This window comes from Berghia stephanieae, chromosome 2 (genome assembly GCF_034508935.2).
Source record: "Berghia stephanieae isolate SIO BIC M18660-M18661 chromosome 2, UCSD_Bste_1.3, whole genome shotgun sequence".
Lineage (NCBI taxonomy): Eukaryota > Metazoa > Mollusca > Gastropoda > Nudibranchia > Aeolidiidae > Berghia > Berghia stephanieae.
Window position 1 is genome coordinate 37,244,837 of NC_088361.1, and position 20,000 is coordinate 37,264,836.

At 35.6% G+C, this 20,000-nt stretch overlaps 1 protein-coding gene across 1 annotated transcript in view; it reads left to right on the top strand.

Moving 5' to 3' along the window:
* Window positions 1–1,830: 1,830 nt before the first annotated feature.
* The window catches only part of LOC144964816 (A disintegrin and metalloproteinase with thrombospondin motifs 6-like), a 105,773-nt gene continuing 87,603 nt past the window's right edge, over window positions 1,831–20,000 (top strand). The window contains exons 1-2 of the mRNA XM_078899465.1: window positions 1,831–2,122; window positions 12,327–13,740. Of these exons, the coding sequence (XP_078755591.1) occupies window positions 13,269–13,740 (472 nt within the window). The 5' untranslated portion in view covers window positions 1,831–2,122; window positions 12,327–13,268. The remainder of the gene's footprint in view (window positions 2,123–12,326; window positions 13,741–20,000) is intronic.

Genomic DNA, 20,000 nt, shown 5'->3' on the forward strand with positions numbered 1-20,000 from the left:
TTATATAGCGCCCATTAATCCACTGACAAGTGCTCTATGGCGCTTTACAATCACTCAGACTATATAAAATAGCATTAACACTAACACACTTACAAACATACACCCTCCACACACATCCGGAAACTTCTCCGCGTCTCCATACGCAAACTTTTTACATACACATTACTACCCTTAATTAAAACATAAAGCATATTAATTGTCGAAAAACGCTCTTCTCAATAATTCGGTTATACATTTCTTTTTAAACATTTCTAAATTTTCACTATTCTTAGTATAGGTTCCTTTGGGTGTGAAGCTGGTGCTCTACCAACTTAGCAATTGGGACCCCCGATCATTATAAATGATCAAAAGATGACTCTTTTTGTTCTGTCGACCTTGTATCAAGTTTAATCTCATTAGTAACAAGTAACGGCGCTGATGACTCATTCCACTTACTCGGAGCACCGATTGTCTATCAGCCTTAGTCCCAATGATAAAAAGACGTTGGTGGATAGGGAATCTTTGGAAAACAAAGCTCAGTAACCCATAAATCACTGAGGCATCCAGGAAGAGCTCGATTATATTAATGATACTCACTAAAGACGTGTTTTCATAACAATAATATTCTTTACCTGCTCTGGCGTCATAGGACAAAGGGTCGCATATCGATAATTGGGTCAAATTGAGGTTTTGACATTTTCATATTCTTTAGCCGAACGCGCATTTTTCTATTGAGTTCGGTGACTCAAAGTCAATATTTAGTTTTTAATTAGAAAAAAAAAGGTATAGATACTACTTAATAGTTTAAAGAGGCAGGAGAAAACGGTAGATGGCTCTCCTGTAAAATGTGTATTTTTTCCGATATGCGACCTTTTGTCTTGAGACTATATTGCTTACGTACAATCGGTGTTCGTATGTTACAATACAGTTACAGTGATAACCGCTTATAACACCCTTTGCGAGAGTTTATCCGATTACTTTAAAAAGAAAACATTAACCAGTTAACTGTCGTACTGAACTCTGAAAAGACACATATTAAAAAATTTGGTCTGAAAACTCATCCTTCAAATATCGATCTATTTAAATGACCCTCATCGAGGTAAAAATACTCAAACATGGGACCTCCAATCCTTATAGAAGGTAGACAGATACGTTTTGACCCGTCCGTCACTCGTTTTGCATTTAATATAACAAGGTCGGGGGATCAAACCTCTGAAGTCTAGATTTTCACGACCGGTGGATCAAAACTCCGAAGTCTACATATAAGCTTTATTTTATTTAAATAATATATAAATAAAATTATTGAAATACTTCTATATAAAATATGGTACGTAAAGCTCGTATGTAGACTTCAGAAGAAGTGTGTATGAAACGTTCCAGACAAAGCAAAGAAAGAAACATATAAGAAAATAAACATCCCAAAAAATCAGTCTACCTCGACTGGGGATCGAACCTCAGACCTTCTGATTGATTACCTGTCAGACGTGCTACCATTACACCACAGATGCTCCCGATAGTTGGGACAACGCGTTTTACGCAATGAACCCCCGCTTACATCAAACAACACATACATTGAACACGAGAGGACGAGGACGAAGATAATTGAGTTACTCTATTTTTATTTTTGAAAATACAAAATTAAGAAACACCAGTTTTGATCAGCCGATCGTGAAAATCGAGATTTCAAGGGTTTGATCCGCCGACCATCGATAACCTGTTAGTGTATATTATCTCTCATCGAGGATGTTCTCATAAGCAGAAGATTCTGTATAATATTATATTACACTGTTACGTCTCGTTACCTTGCTATGTCAAACGCAACATTGCCAAAAAATTACTGAAATATTAGGCACAGTAATAAAGTATGTATTCACACAAACACTCTCTCGCATTGTTCACACGTCTAAGTTCATGGATGATAAATATGTTTTGGTTTTTTCTTTCTTCTCATATAAAGTGAAAAGATAATTCGCTTGTATTATGTGAAGAATTTCGATTGAAAGTCACTCGTGATTGTTTAAAGTAGTTTTATTTCAAAACAATATAATGCCATTTAGTCGTAGATAGAATCCAATGCAGTATCGGCTCCATAGTTTACTTTATTTCTATAATTTGCTAAATTGGAAGATTGTTCACGTGTGAAGTAAGTTATCATGGCTTAAAACGTTTTCTTTTAAATATTTAACTTGTGCAAATTTGTTTATGCTTGTTGATCAGAAAAGAATAAGTGTACAGAATATAGAACGAACGAAATTGACGTCACTCAGGTCTTTGTTATTGATTTTTGCCATCCATGTTTATGAGTAATTACCACTAAACTGTTTTTACCAGACCAGGGCACATAGTTTTGTGTATTGGTCCGTTAAAATTCCGGATGGCAGTGTTGTGAGCTTCTTCGACAAGCGCATACTTTCTATAGATTTAGAAGAATTTAGGTAACAGCATGGCTCATCTGTATGATGTTTGCTAAGTACCCGAAAGGCAAAGGTACCGATGTTCGGCTACCCGCCGCACTGTGTGGCCTTGCGCTAGCCAACTCACCCTAGCTCACTTTGTGGCGCTGCACCGCGGCTGACGCTTGGGTTATTCCAGCCTATCCTTGGAATAGACCCTGAAGACAAATTTTCCCTTGGGGATGAATAAATGGAATTCTATTTTATATATACTTATAATTCCATATTGACTACAATTCGACATAATTAATGCACCTTACAATACATTGTTTATTTGCGGCTATGCCGTGGTCTTATGGTACGACACTCATCTTTGGGAACTTCAGAGTTCGAGTCCCGCTCTGAACGGCGCATAGTTGAGTCCTTGGAAAAGGCAGTTAACTCATATTCTTTCACCATACTCAGGTGTCAAAGGAGTACCTGGCCGTTAACGGCGTTGTCTCTGACGAATAAAAATCGTCATAAGGGCCTACAAGTTTCATGTCTCGCCCTATATGTAAAGTGTTGCTGTTGAGGAAGGACCCCTTGTAAAGCACTTTGAGCAAGCACGTTTAATAATGAAAAATTTTGTTGTTAGTAATTAAAAACATTCTTTTTTGTAATGTCCAATTCCTCAGCAGACCCAATAAAACCGATCTGATATTCAAAGAGCGTTCATTAGATCCGTACAATATCTTTTAATTTTAACCAGGTTCTATTTCATTAAAACCATTTTTAGTAATGCGTGACCCTAACTATTGGGTCAAACGGTTGCGATCATTACCACCCGCCCGTTGACTTCGTTCAGCATTGCTTGTCTGTGCGATCATAATATATATATATATATATATATATATATATGTGTGTGTGTGTGTGTGTGTGTGTGTGTGCGTGTGTGTGTGCGCGTGCGTTGGTGCCCTCTAATACGCGATTAAATTACTCTATCGCCTTACCGGTCACAATATTGCGTGGCAAGAACTCTAAAACTTGGGACTTCGCTAAATGCCGTATAATTGAGTGGCTTCAAATTTTTGGGGGGTAAAACAATGTTCTTTATTTGTGTCATAAAATTCTACCTGCCAACCATTTTGTGGTATATTACAAATACAAGATTTCTTTTTTAAAATAGATGAATATAGAGTCACTCAATTTTTACATTGTCACACTGAGGTTGATGAGTACGAGTTTACCTACCTGCATATATTTGCAGGTCTGATAACCAAACGTAATTATGGGCTTGTTTTAATATTGTCGTAGTGGACAATATTATTCTTTGCTTTGAAATTATTTCAATTACAACAATGGGCCAAAAGAAAATGGATTATCAGACCTGCAAATATGTAAAAGTTTGGTACGAGTGATTGGGTTTACTGAACGTTACCGTTACCCAATAGAAATTGGCAAGCCACGAGCTCATGGATGTCACAATCATATTCGCCTTTTGATCTTTTGTTCTCTTCAAAAAAAAAAAAATAAAAAAAAACCATCATGATTACAAACACTAGCGCCACCAGTGCCATAAATTTTGAGTGCATGGCCTATTAAGTAACCGCAAATCGATCAGCACCTTGACAGATAACAGAAGGTATTCAACAAGGATTACCATAAAGAAAAAAGAAAAAGCCTCGCCGAAATCTCGGATCGCTGATCATCAAAGCAAATGCACCGCGGACCTTGCTTTTACTGCTTCTGTCCGAGTTACAAATAACTCTACTGTTTCAACGCTTTTAGACAAGTTAAACAACATGGAATAATAACAATAATAGTTCGTGCTTTGGATCCTTCAAGGAATTCGGGATGAGTTGGAGGCAAAACAAAAAAGAAATAGGGCACTTTTTCGCCGAGATTTTGGGTGAACTGTACTGATTTGACCCGACCTTGTGACCCTATCATGCATGTCTCAATGAGTGGCCAGTTGTCAGTACATGACAGAAGCCCTACATTCATAATGTACCGTGTCTTGTAATGGTAAGGCACAGTGACCACAACTAACTGCCTTGCCTATAATGAATACTTGTTAGGGTGACTGGGGATCAGAAAAAAATGCGACTGACTGGTAGTATTATTGTTATTGTTGTTTTTGATAATGGTAAAAATGACGTTGTGGAAGTCGCGTTTTGGTTTTGTATTTGTTATCATCATCATCATCATCATCATCATCATCATCGTCATCATCATCATCATCATCATCATCATCATCATCGTCATTATCATCCCCATCATCAGCCTCTTCATATTTATTATTATTATTATTATTATTATTATTATTATTATTATTATTATTATTATCATTATTATTATTATTATTATTATTATTATTATTATTATTATTATTATTATTATTATTATTATCATTATTATTTTTATTATTATTATTATTATTATTATTATTATTATTATTATTATTATTATTATTATAGTTATCATCATCATCATTATCATCATCATCATCAGCATCATCATCATCATCATCATCATGTTTGTAATAATAGTAGTAGTAGTAGTAGTAGTAGTAGTAGTAGTAGTAGTAGTAGTAGTAGTAGTAGTAGTAGTAGTAGTAGTAGTAGTAGTAGTAGTAGTAGTAGTAGTAGTAGTAGTAGTAGTAGTAGTAGTAGTTGTTGTTGTTGTTGTTGTTGTAATGGTAGTATCATTATCATCATCACCAACATCACATCACTCGGGACTCGGGACACCATAATAAATTCACCGAAAATACTGATTCTACAAATAACGTCCGTATGATAGAGTGCTTTTAAATTATAGAATTGCTAATATCTTTGTAGCTTTAATGAGAGAAGGGAATACGTAAACATAATTCTTTTTCTTTTTGTTTTACTTGAACTGTCATAAATGTTAACTGTTTACTTGTAAATGTCGTAACGCATGAATTTCAGCATTATTATTAAAGTAGTTCTTTTAGATGGGCTTATTGTGTCGGTCCTCTTATTTTATAATATCCAGTCATCGTCAGGAAATTATAAAACTGGCATTTTGTTTGGTATTATTCTCTCTCTCTCTCTCTCTCTCTCTCTCTCTCTCTCTCTCTCTCTCTCTCTCTCTCTCACACACACACACACACACACACACTCTCTCTCTCTCTCTCACTCTCTCTAGAGAGAGGGGGAGAGAGATGGAGAGAGAGTGAGTGAGAGAGAGAGAGAGAGAGAGAGAGAGAGAGAGAGAGAGAGAGAGAGAGAGAGAGAGTCGTGTTAAATCTGATTATGGAATATTTTGTATTACTATACGACTGTATATTATAAGGACGATGAGGTCGATAATGTCCAGGTTTAGCATGTAAAGACGGGGAAAAGAAAGAAAGAGAAGGGCTGGGATGGGAATTAAGTATTAAAATCGCCCAAGCAGATGTTAACAATTTCATATAGGGACGTCAATTTATTATGATAATAATATAGATAAGCGGCATCTTTGTATAATATACCTTTGGATTACGACTATTATAGAGTGCTACTCACGACACAATTATGCTGCTTTCTGTTGGGAGGTACCATGGGAACTAAATTAACTTTTGGAAAGTGCATGAGTAACACGACTGAAAATTGGTACATGGCATGAGTCATAACGAATGTCAATTTTTTAGTATGAGACAATGTGTAGATAATAATAGCTTTTGGCGTATGCGATTTTAATCTGGCGCTTTGGATTCTTTTCTGTGAATGGATTAGGTTTTAGAGGGTGACTTTGAATCATAAATTTATTTGTATTAACTCACTCAACCCTAACACCGCCTATATCCGTAGTTTACCCGGGTCACTTTTACCCCACCCCTATTAATTGCACCTTTTCTGAGACAAATTTATAGGCGTAGCATCAAAGCTAATGATTTTCATTTTTACACATTAATGATAGTTGAATAAAACTATCTATGCACATGCTCATTTCGAACAAATTTCTTCCAATTTTGAAATGTAGCCAAAAAATCTCTAGGATTGAGTGAGTTAAAATGTGAAATAATCAGTGTCCTTATTTGTAGGTTTGATAGTGTACATTATTATGGGCTCATTATTGTGATAGAAATACTTTCAAACCAACTCGAAATAATATTCCACTACAACAATTAAATCAAGCCTATAATTATTGCGCTCAGTTAACAGACTTGCTAAAGCTTATATTATACAAGTAGGTGCAATGTCAAAATGAAAGAAAAAATGTCATCTGACAACTGTAGAATGAATGAATTGCACACTCAAACCCCCCCCCCCCCCCCCCCAAAAAAAAAAAAAAAAAAAAAAACAACAAAAAAACAACCAAAAAAAACAAAAAACAAAAAAACAAACAAACAGAAAACAGCCAAAAAAAAACAAAAAAACAGACATCAAAACATTAGAGAGTACACTCAGCTTAAAATAATGGTCCCACTATTAGCCATTGCAGAAACGTTGTCTATAATTTCTGTCAACAAAAATTGAAGAGAATAGAGAAGTACCACAAGACAATAAATAGAGAATGAAAACTTTAGAGGTGATGGGAAGTTGAACTCATGGCCCGACTGTTACGACACCCTCCGCCTGGTCACGAGAGGGACGCTCTATCATCAACGTTATCCTACACTCAAAAAAAAAAAAGTTGTATCGAACATATTATTTATCTTGAGTCCCTTGTCTTGCAACTTTTTGAGGCCATGAGAATAACAGATAAGAGCACTACAAAAGTTTGTGGCGAGTTAGCCGTTTTGGTTATGAGATGGTCTGTTTTCAACACGAACATCGACATGGAACATAAAGCCGATAGAGACATTGAGTTGGCTCTGATTTTGGGGGAATATTAATTCAGAAATGTTAATTATAATTTCCAATCTTTGTAGTATTTTAGATACAATTACTCTTTTATTTCATATCTCAAAACGGTATTATTTGGGGATGAACGCTGTGAAGTCACTGGCATAGAATAACTTAACTGAGCTTGGCTTATAAATTTGAGACAGCAAATATTATGCATTCATTGAGGAGAAGAAATTTTGTTTCTTTAACTTCAAAATATTTAAATTCTCTAATTTCTGTCGATTTGACTTAAATTTCAATTTTGCTTATTTAATTCATTCTGGAATTCATAATAGCAGATTGACCCATAGTCTGACTAATTGTGCTGTAAACCAATGTCCTTACGGTTACTTGTCGTCTTCCGTTGTCAAGCACACACGCCGTAATTACAACTCATTCTAGAATGGCACATAATTCGCTTTGTGCGGCTATGTGGTCTTGTGATATGACACTCGCTTTCGGATCGGAAAGTCCTGGGTTCGAGCCTCGCTCGGCACATTGTTGAGTCCTTGGAAAAGACTCTTTACTTACATTCTCTCACCGTACTCAGGTGTAAAATGAGTATCTGGCCGTTAACAGCGTTGTCTCTGTCTGAAAAAAAAATTGTAATAGCGCTTACAGGCGCCATGTCTTGTTCTACATGTTAATTGTTGCTGTTGGCTAGGGACCATTTGTAAATCCCTTTGAGCACGTTTAGTGGATATTGCTCTATATATAAAATCTCAATTATTAAGCGTCATTCATTCCACTTATATCTATTAGGGATAATTGTTTAACAACTAAAATCACATCACATTTTTGGAGCTATAGTTTGTTAACATTTAACAAGTGCTAGCCATCCAGTCACCGACCACGGTCAACGTCGCTTGACCCCGATAAAAGACCAGCTGTGAATCTGGCACAGATTATTTCGAATACTGTAATTTGATAAGACGCTGAAATATAATGTTATATCCACTTGATGTGAATAGGTGTTAGCTATCAATTATAATAATATTATAGCATTATAAAAAAAAACTAAATCAATCTATTACACACTGCAAGGAATATGCAGTTAATAACACACAGACCGCAATTACAACTCATTCTATAATTATAATGGCACAAAATTAGCTTTGATGTGGTTGCTATAATTAACCACTTCTTGAGAAATGTGAGCTTATTGATAAGACAGAAACGCTAATTAGCCTGATATGGGCGGGGGACAAAAGTTCAAACCTTGGCCTTTACAAAAAGTGTGTGTGACCGATTGCCAGAATTGTCTGTGATAGCGGGATATTTTTTCTCTCTTCTTCTTCAGTGTCTGCATCGACTTCTATATCATGTTTTGCTGAGTAAAGATGCCTCAGTATCTTAGATAAAACTTGGATCATATTAGTAAGATGGAAGTGGGACCAGTGGTTCAGCGATACAATATCTCATCTTATAAGAAAGTCAAGTGATTTTAAGTAAGCTCAGTGGCAATGAGAGAGAAAAGAAAAGGCGGATATATAGTGGGATTACTCGTACAAGGAGTACGACTTGCACTGTATGAAATGGAAGTTCGGTTTTAAATAGTCTGCTTAAGGATGGTAAAATGTGATGAAGAAAAACAAATATAACAACTTTTAAAAAAAGAACAACATACCAGACACGGAACACACAGTTTCGGACTCCAAACCCTTCTAGCGAAAAACAAAATCAATTAAAAACATAAATACATTACGATAATGTATGCATGTATGTTTCTATCAATGTTGTTGTGTGCTGAAGATGGATTTTGAGTTCAAACGTTCCGAGTTTGTATGTTTGTTGTTTTGTTTTGTTTTGTTCTTTGTTTGTTTGTTTGTTTGTTTGTTTGTTTGTTTTTTGTGTTTTTTTTTGTTTGTTTTTTTTTTGTTTGTTTTTTTTTTTTTTCGGGGGGGGGGGGGGGGGGGTGTTATTATATTGACGTAAACCAGGTGTCGAAAATTAGATTTAAAGTTGGTGTAAATTACCAAAGGTATGAACTAAAGTGTTTCCGCACTTAAAGAAGGTATAACATTCTCAATAAAATACAGTTTTGACTATAAATTCATTTTCCATCATATTTTGATTATCCAGATATCCAGATATACCACCAAGATGAAGTGGTGGATCACAGCATACAGCATAAGGTGTGAAAAAGAAAACGTGGAGATGCTCTATATGAATATCGATGGTCGGCGGACCAAACCTCTTTAGTCAGGATTTTCACGATCGTGGGATCAAAACTCTGAAGTCTACTCTGACCAGAGGTCTGATCCGCCGAAAATTAAATAAAACATAGTGCGCAAAGCTCGTATGTAGTAGACTCCAGAGTTTTGATCCAAAAATCGGGACTTCAGAGGTTTGATCCGCCGGCCATCGATAAACAACTTTAAATATTTATTTAGGAATTTATTTTGAGCATCCATGACGATTCAAATTATTTCTACTCGCGTTATGTCTATCATTTTGTGTTATATTAAAATTATTTCACAAACTAAAAAATGGTCAGTGAATATTGCTTCACCGTACATGTCATTGTAAGAAGGATAAATCGACAACCGATAGACTTAAGACATTCCTTACTGTATTAATTTCAAGATTTAATCTTAATAGTGGTCTATTTCTATTTCTATTTCGATTTTCTTCTTAACGTAATCAATAATATCAAATTTGATATTGAATAAAATGTTCGATCTTTCGGGATTTACTGCATGCCAAGCTACATGTGTCGAAAAGATTGGGAAAATACAAAAAAAGATTAACAAAATAAAGACAGTTTACTATAATAAAGACAAAATAGAAAGGAAAAAACAAATTTAACATTGTAATTGTTTTTTTTCAGTCTACCCCTGCCCATAAATAACGCGTAATGGTATAAAGTATACAATAACAATTATTTGTCACGTCAGATTAGCAAGCGTTAGATTTCACTAAAAATTAATTTCTTAAAGAATAAGCATCATTGAAGTCATTTTGAGTAATTTATCTTTTATTCCAAGATAACGAAATCGGAATCGATTGAGAGGTAGATTAAAATATTAATTTCTTACACTCTTGGGTATTATCATTTGAACTTTGTTCTCTATGCGCACTCAGAAGCCTTTGGAGCGATTGGGAACACGTCCGGAATTCCAAAATCCAAGAATGTTAGAATCGTAGTAGATAGTATATAACCATTCTGTTGTACTCTGAAAAACCGCATTTTAAAGAAATTTGACCAGAAAACTCGCCTACTAAATATATAGATCTAGATCGATTCAGATTACCCCCACCTTGTCAAAAGGATCAGTTTTCTAACAAAATTTCAGAAAATCTTTTGTTTTGTTTGTTTTTCTTTTCAGAGTACGGCAGTTCACTGCATTGGAGAGAAAGCGAAGAAAAAAACTTTTGAATTATTTCCAAGATAAAGACATTATATCAGTATAACCATCAAATACCTCAAGTTGCTAATAATTGATGCTTTTATGCCAAAATATTAAAAATAACTAAACTTTGAAGACCGATTTTTTCAATTTGTTTCCTTTGTTACATAAGACAAACAATAAAGCAATTTCAATGTCGTTAAAACATTTCTACCCGAATTGTTGAATTTCTCCTTCAACTTTCAACACGTCAATTCAACACTGTAAAGATTCGTTTCACAAATAACTTGGGATAGTTTTTTTTCCAGGAATCTGCGCAGGCAATCTATTTTAATGACTTTACCAGGCTCTCCTGCAAATCTTGGCACAAACAATGGTGGTTATGACGTCTCCCAAATACATGATTGTTGTTTGTTTCGTTTTTCTTTCTTTACTTTTTCTTCTTTTTTTTTCTTTTCTTTTCTTTAAAATTTTTAGCTACTGCTGTTGTTGTAATCACAGCTGTTATTATTATCATTATTCTTGTTGTACTAGTTTTTTGGTGATTGTGGTGGAGGTGTAGGTGACTACGGTGGTCGTGTTTATTTGTGTTGTTTCGTTTCATTTTGTATCTTTATTATTTTGACCTGCGAAGTCCAAAATTTTGTGAGTTTTTGACAAGATGAGGGTCATTTTGATATATTTGAAGGAAGAATTTTCTGGCCCAAATTTTTAATAAGTGATTTCCCAGAGTCCGGCAGTAGAATCGTTCATTTACTTGATCATCTATTTTTTATTATCTTTTTTATTATTTATGAATTTATTAACGACTTACAGACATATCAAAAGCAAAACAGAAATACGAAAAATATATCTTATAATATCATGTTATGCTGTTGCCTGTAACACAATATTGTTATTGATTCTCAAAATTGTGTAGCTCAGAGGCACGGTGTCTCTAGTCACAAAGTCAAGCGATGTTAAGCGTGGTCAGTAGCCGGGTGAGTGACAGTGGTGGTGGAAAATGCTGATCTTGACGATGTGTCCTTGAGTATAAGGCACTTAACACATATTACCCCATTCGACTCAGGTGTGAATTGGCACCTGAATGTATGCAGTGACAAGAGTGTTTGTATAAACATAACGCCTATCAGGCGACTGGCACTGTAAGAAATAGAAGAAAAAAACAATATTATTATTGTGCGGCTATGTGGTCTAGTGATATAACACTTTCTTCGGATCGGAAGGTCCTGGGTTCGAGCCTAGCTCGGCGCATAGTTGAGACCTTGGAGAAGGCTCTTTACTCACATTCTCTCACCGTACTCCGGTGGAAAATGAGTACCTGGGCATTAACAGCCTTGTCTCTGTCCGAAAAAAAATGTAGTATTCCGTCCTACATGTTAAATGTTGCTGTTGGCCAGGGATCCCTTGTAAAGCGCTTTGAGCACGTTTAGGGGATAGGGCGCTATATAAAAACTCAATTATTCAATATTTTTGGGGCGCTTGTCGAACATTCCGGTGTCATGAGATAGTCAAACTGATCTGAGCGTGGTCAATGCCTTGGATGTAGCATTCCCTCGTTCGACTCAAGTCTGAATAAGTACTTGATTATAGGCGATAACGTATGTTGAAAGACTGCTATCCCACAAATGGCGGCTTGCACATACGAAATAGAGGTTGAGGAATAAATTACAGTATTGAGAACCGCATTGAGAGTAGAAAATTTATGTGCATTTCTATTTCTTCTGGTTTCTCAATTTCTTCACTCATTTTAATTTAATTATGATAATTACTATGTCTTTTCCCAGGCAGGGCAAGGTGTACCTGTACAATTCAAAGAAATTCATGCCTCCTTGCTAAAACCTTGAAACTTGAGACTTCTTGGCTTATTATTACGAACACAGAGGGTAAGCAAGCGAGCAAGTTAAAAGTTGTGGATGACAGAGCGTCCTGTTACCTCTCTCTCTCTCTCTCTACTCGTGCCATGATAACAGTGGGCCATTGCCCCGACAGACAGCAGCAGCCACGAAGGGAGTAGACGTACGTAAAGTCATTGATAAAACTAAATCTGAGAAAAAAGTGTGTGGTTATTATTATGTCTGAAGAGAGAGGGTCGTGAGAGACAGCGATTTGGGGACGAAAGTCGCACGATATTCGGAGACAGCACCTTCGTGCTCCATTGATTCTTTTTTTTTATTCATTCATACAAACCTGTATTTATTCATTCAATCGTTCGTTCATTCATCAATTCGTATCTTTACCGATGAAGGAACAAGCATGCCCAGTGAATAAAACGCTGCGTTTGCTGGACTGGTTGTAGTTGTAATAGTTACCTGATCCGTTTAATTTGATGTTTTAGGATTACGGTGTTGATCAGTAATCTACCGAACGTATTGAAAATTACGTAGAGATAATACAGTTCATTTAGTGTGGATTAGACAACATTCTTGAGATTCGTGTGCGCACAATTATCACATTATCTTAAACGCAAATGCAATTATACTGAGTGAGCTCGAACGAAATATATACACCTTTGGATAATGTGATTTCTTTGTTGTAAAGAGAGTTTCTACCGTTATGGTTGAGTGTCATTCTGACCTAGTGTCTTCGGATTTCCTGAAGTGCATTTCGGAGTGACAGCGCGGTTCTGGATATATAAAGGATTTTAATGAGTTCAGGGAACTTCAATGTCGATGGTTTCAAATTGAAATAATTCAGACACACAATTAATTATTTACCCCCCGTTCATTATGTCTTGTGGACGTGATTTCTATTACTCCGATAGGGCTAAGGGTGAAATATCACACTTGCAAAATTCTCACGATTTGTGTTTAATATGCACAAAGTGTAACTTAACCAGTAATGTGAGCGGTGACACAGTAAAAGTTCATCACCAACATTTTCAAAAAAGGATGAATGGAGAGTGTTTATACCCGGTGTCCTCGATATATTCCAATTCGTTGGTTGATGGTGGTGATGATAAATATTATAGTGATACACAACTGAAACAACGTATGGATAATGTTGTTTGTACGCGGCATAACAGGCAACTCCATGCGGCAAATGAAAAGAATTACAGATGCGTGTTTACAAGTCGACGACGGAGTTGGATATACTCACCCTTTATCTTCTCTTGTCTTTTAAGTTTTTCTCTTATAAACCTGTGCTCAGCCATCTCAAGCTCTTCGGTAGATACATTTTTATTTCCTGACAGTAGACAAGGTAAGGACTGATTCTGTTTTGTTTATAAATATGCATACATGTACAACGTTTTTGGGTTAGTTATTCTTTAGAATTCTTCACAATGAATATATTATTTTGGTTGCCTAAAAGCTAGATTAGATCTACATGCTGATTAACAGAAAGCAGACATTTTCTAACACGATGGTAATCGGGATTTTTAAATCCTTTCTCCCAAACAAGTTGTTATTGGGTTATTTATTCTGTTAAACATGACCGAAAGTACTTTGTAATTGAAGAGCCCCCTGTCAAAGGGGTGACAATTAATTATGTTCTACTTAGAGCTATAAGAGGAATGCGTATGTCACCGATTCTGTCCCATAGACGTGTCGATCATGTGAATACTATTGATGGAACGAAAATGACGTCACTTAGCTCTTTGTAATTGATTTTAGCCAGCCATTTCTATTAGTAGTTCTCACTATATTCTATCAATCAGACTTAAACGTTTAAGGTTACACATTGTTTGGTGTGCTGGTACGTTATACCCGACTGGCGGATGTTATGAGTTTTTATCTAGTATCAAGAGAGCATCAATAAGTGTTGAAGCATTTCTCAAAGTTTAGTGGTGGTTTATTCGAATGAACGAAAATTGCATAAATATCACACCAACTCATGCGAAAAAAACCCACAACGTTTAGATGACAGTCCTGTGTGCTTTCGTCCTTATTGGGATAAACCAAGGCCTTCTATATAGCTATATAGAAGGCCTTGGATAAAACCGATTCCTAAAGGAATTTAGTGACAGTAGAACGATGCTATTCAGTTGCACAATTTCTGCATTTTAATGTTTAGAATTTTGTCATAATGGAGCTTCGATTCTATTACCCGTCCCATCTATTGAATAATACTTTTTAAAAAGAAAGAACTAACAACAGTACACACACACACACACACACACACACACACACACACACACACAAAAGAAATCAAATATACAAACAATCGTTTTGTGTGCAGCAAGTCTTCGACACAATTGTATGGACTCCTGTATTTACTTCAGATTTCCATGTCCTCTGAGTGAATTTCTCTGATCAATGTGTTGGTTTTAATATTTTTAGTACTGCTTTCAGACCGCTATACTGATATAAACCATAGGAACAACAATGGCCCGAAGGTCATGACAAGTAGTAGGCCTATCGTCTAGCTGTTGTTGTTTATATTTGGTTGGAGGCGCGTGTGTAAAGTGTACATTCAGTTCATCCTTTAATAATAATAATAATAATAATAATAATAATAATAATAATAATAATAATAATAATAATAATAATGATGATAATAATAATAATAATAATAATAATAATAATAATAATAATAATAATAATAATAATAATAATAATAATAATAATAATAACAATAATAATAATAATAATAATAATAATAATAATAATAATAATAATAATAATAATAATAATGGTGATGATGATGATGATGATGATGATGATGATAATGATAATTAATTAATTAATTAATAATAATAACAACAACAATAATAATAATAATAATAATAATAATAATAATAATAATAATAATAATAATAATAATAATAATAATAATAATATTAATAATAATAATAATAATAGTAATAATAATAATAATAATAATAATAATAATAATAATAATAATAATAATAATAATAATAATAATAATAATATTAATAATAATATTGACAACAGTAATAAAAATATCAAACGACCTTTTATATTTCCATGATGAAATTAGTCTATAGGGTATATAAATTTCAAGGAAAGATCGAAATGTCATAGGCTTCAGCCCCAGGGCGATTAACTGTCGTGCTCTGGTAAAAACTCGTATTTGAAAATTTGGCTAGAAAACTCTTCCCCCAAATATCGAGCGATTAAATAACCCTCATCTCGTTAAAAACTCTCAAACCTGGGACTTTACAAAAGTCTTAGGATTGGGAGTTGTTGTCAAGATGAAGATCGCTTTAACCAATAAATATTTGAAAGTTCTGGAGTTTTAAACAAGATGAGAGTCATTTTATTCGATTGTTATGTCGTAATGGACGAGTTTTCTTGCTAAATATATAAATACTTGTTTTTTCGGGGTACGACAAAATATGGGTATCAAATTCATATCACCTAAATTTGACTCTTTCTTCGTCCATCAACCGTCTTTATTAATTCATTCATAAAAGCAAACACTGACGCCGAGAAATGGAGTGATTTAGACAACCTAAATAGATGGGACAGTGTTTGGACAACTCGTTTCCTTGTGTTTATAAATGGAGAGCGAATGTTTTTATACTGGCGAAAGCGAGATAGACGTAGAAGTAATGGTTTATAATATTTATAAGAGTATCAATAGACACCAAGGGTAAATCTCGGTCTGAGATCAGGGGTCTACGCAGACCATTGATAAACAGAAAAAAAAAGAAAACCGCACAAAAGACTCAACTGTCGCACACTTTGGACGCGCGGTCATCCATCCCTAATGGAGTGCTATAAAATACAACCTTATTCGACCTTTGACATTGAAAAGAACCGCAATTTTAACAATATTTCTGACCTTGACATTACGCTGAACCTTTAGAATTGCTTTGCAAACTAGAGTGAATGGGGGATTATTACTTCCCATTACAAGAGACTCTTATATTGGAATCGTAGCCTATTGAACTGGTAAATACAGAAAGTTGCTCTTTAACCTGTTAACTGCCGTCCTCTGTAAAAACATAAATTTTAACATTTGGCCAGAAAACTCGTCTTGAAATATCGATTAATTTAAATGACCCTCATCTTGACAAAATTTCTCAGACATGAGACTTCACAAAGTCCCAGGTATAATTTTTTTTTGTCAAGATTAGGGGTATTTAAATCGATCCATATAATTTAAAGTTTGAGTTTTCTGGACATGACACAATTTTAAATATATATTTTTTCCAGAGTACGACAGTTAGCTGGTTAAAAAAGCATTTTCTCATTTTGACGTGCTTACTTTTTAGTTAAGATTTATCATCAGGTTTTTATTACCTCATGACAGTGGACATTATCGATTGGGAGATTTGTCAGGTTCAATGTTCTCACAAATGCAATTCATCATTTTCATAAAACGTATCTCTAATAATTAAGGATTTTAGCAATGCTTTTGTATATTTGTAGAGACAAAGGAGTTATCAGTCAGACTTTTTCGGTTTTTAACTTCCCAAGACCTTCTCATTCTCTTCCATAATACACAGTTGTGTTATCTGTATAATTTGACGTTGTTTACATTTTATACATTGACCTTTATTCCTGACATACATTTTATTTGTCTCATTATTTTCTCACTATCAATAGAGAATAAGTCTAGGGAGATCACGCATCCTTGTCTCATTCCTCTTTTTTATCGGTTTGAATTCACTTGCCTGTTGATCTACTCTCATTGGTGGTGACTGTTCTCACACTTTCTTATTTTTCTAAGAGTAATAGCTCCTTACTGCTTACAATATATAAAGTATCACTTATCACGTGATTATAAAAGGAATATTTATGTTTTAAACCATGCGCTGATAACACTTTTTTGTTTTGTTACACCAGAATTAAAAAAAAATAAAATTATAATAAGAAGTTCATGTGATAGGTATGTTATAAGTGATAAGTTGTACGTAGCCTGTCATTACATGGTCAATAGCTTTAACTTTCTAATACTATACATCCGTTGCAAAGGCAAACTTGTATTGATTTTGCAATTTTTAGATATAAATCTGTCTAATATTTATCTTCACGGTAAAGTTTTGGTCATAATCATTCGTTAGATTGATATAAGAATTAATGGGAGTCCGAAAAGTTGCCAATTGATTCTGTCAGTTATCAATTCCATAACGAATGCATATAAGACAACAGCTGACAACGATGCACAATCATTTCTAGTGCGCTCTATATTAATACGGAGTTATAGTTAGACACCGAAGCTCGCCTAACGAACGACTTGCCCAACACGTGACCATTTTTTTTCTCGCGTCCTCTCGTCTAATCTCGTCACTCCGGAATAGAAAGAGGAGGCGGAGTTCATATGATATAACGCAATGAAAGTTCTGTCCGATGACGGGTGGGGGGATATCACCTCTCCAAAACTTACCTTATTATATGAGATCTTGAGATTCTTATCCAATCATCGATTGCTCGTTTGACAGTTCGCTTGTGAACAGTTAGGAGACCATCTCTTGATTTATGGGCAGGCGGCTTTGCGTAAAGGCGGTGAGTGTTGTATACATCAAAGAGTACCGCTGACAGATGGGTAAATAGTGGTTTTGTAACCCAAAAGCCCTGCCGTCTCGACTGCAAGGTCTTGTATGTAATAGGTGCGTCACCATCTCAAGGCTCAGGAATTAATTAGTGAGCTGATTCAAACAATGTGGGTTTCAAATTTATCGTATACGTAATCATTTGGAAGCTACAGAGAAATGTGTTTTTGTGTAATCCCTTTCACACACACACACGCGCGCGCGCACACACACACACACACACACACAAACATATACAAACAATACACATCCCTGGTCATCTATTGCCTATATTATTAATGTTAATATATACATCCCATGCTGATTGTCACTACCCCCCCCCCCCCCCTCCAACCATTTCCACCATCCAAGTACCAGCGGCCTTTTCTCTTTGATTTCGTATCATGGTCTCCCCGAAGCCCAACACCTCGATCGTTTGTTGGGCCCCCCCCCCCCCCCCCCTCCCCCACCTTCCCCCGTAATCAATTTATAATTTTCTCTCTGTATAGAGCGCCACATGCACAATTATATACTATTGAATGACACTGACCTTGCCCCTCCCCTAACACAAGCCAACAGCAACCCAAGCTATCCTCTATCACGTGACCTTAGATCCGATGCTGCATACCGCTTGAGAGTCTTCACTATCCAGATCTCGTTCATGGTCACGTGAGAAGGCTATATCCGTTCGGGTTCGGCGTTCGGGTTCGGCGTTCGACCCGATTTCGTTAAAAGCCTAATGTCTTGGGGCTCAGTGCGATGTAAACGATACCTTAAGTCCGACGTGCACTTATTTGTAGGTCTGATAACCCAATTCATTATGGGCTCATTGTTGTAATGGAAATCTCAAAAAATGACGCAAAATATTTTCCATTACAACAATTTTAAACGAGGCCTATAATCGGTTTTGGATGTCAGACCTGCATATATGTACACGTCGCTTAAGTCCTTTCTCTGTTTGTTAAGGAAATATTGCATGTTGCGGTCATATTTCTCGCAGAACTGTGAATTGCCGTTTCGAAACGGTATTTATCCGGGTGTCTGGACGCTTAAAATCGAATTTATGGTGAACGATTAGAAACCTTTTTTAAGGCATGTATGTAATTCGGGAGCAATGGATATTGTTTATGAAAGTGACCTAAGCGAAATCTTCATGTTTCTCTTAATTTTGGACTATCAAACACATTTTGACATAATCTAGCTCACCCGACATAATAACCGTTTGATGAGATGGGCCATAATTTTATATGATACTTCAATTTTAAGACATTCTATGGAGTCGTCCTTAGACTCACCCTTCTTTACTTACACCCTGGCCTTCTGTTTACATTGTGGAAATCGATGAAGGTCACTAGCCTGAAAATGACATAGTATTTATAAATCCCCCGCCGACCAGTACACACCAGGGGAATGAACAAGCACAATAAATTGTCGACATGTCATGTGATACGATGGGGCAGTGGGAAAAAGGGGCTTCATTGCCATATGATTAATTGATCGTCACGGACTGTAACGCTTCTTATTATTTATACGTATTTATTGCTTTCATTGCAAAGGCACGGATCTCGTTTCTGTCTTAATTTTCTGTATGGTTTCTTTTCATAACGATAACCGTGTCTTTCGGGTTATCATAACTAAGCCGATCGATACGCTTCATGATTACCCGGCTCCATGAACATGCTGAAAGGTTTTTGTTTTATCTTTATTCACACTCTTCGGCAGTTATTGAAGATATCTATAATATTGGCTGTTTGAATATGCTGGGTAAGGGTTTCTGAGATTCACCACACGAGTATATTCGCGAGATGGAGCTAATTAAGAATTTACCGATTCTTTGCCTATTACTTATGGATTCCTTCATCCTTTAGAGAGAAAGATAAGTGAGTAAATTTACTCATACAATGGAGACAACTGGAGAAATATGTTTTGTGCAGCTATGTTGTCTTGTGGTATATATGACACTCGCTTTCGGATTGGAAGGTCCTGGGTTCGAGCCTCGCTCGGCGCATAGTTAAGTCCT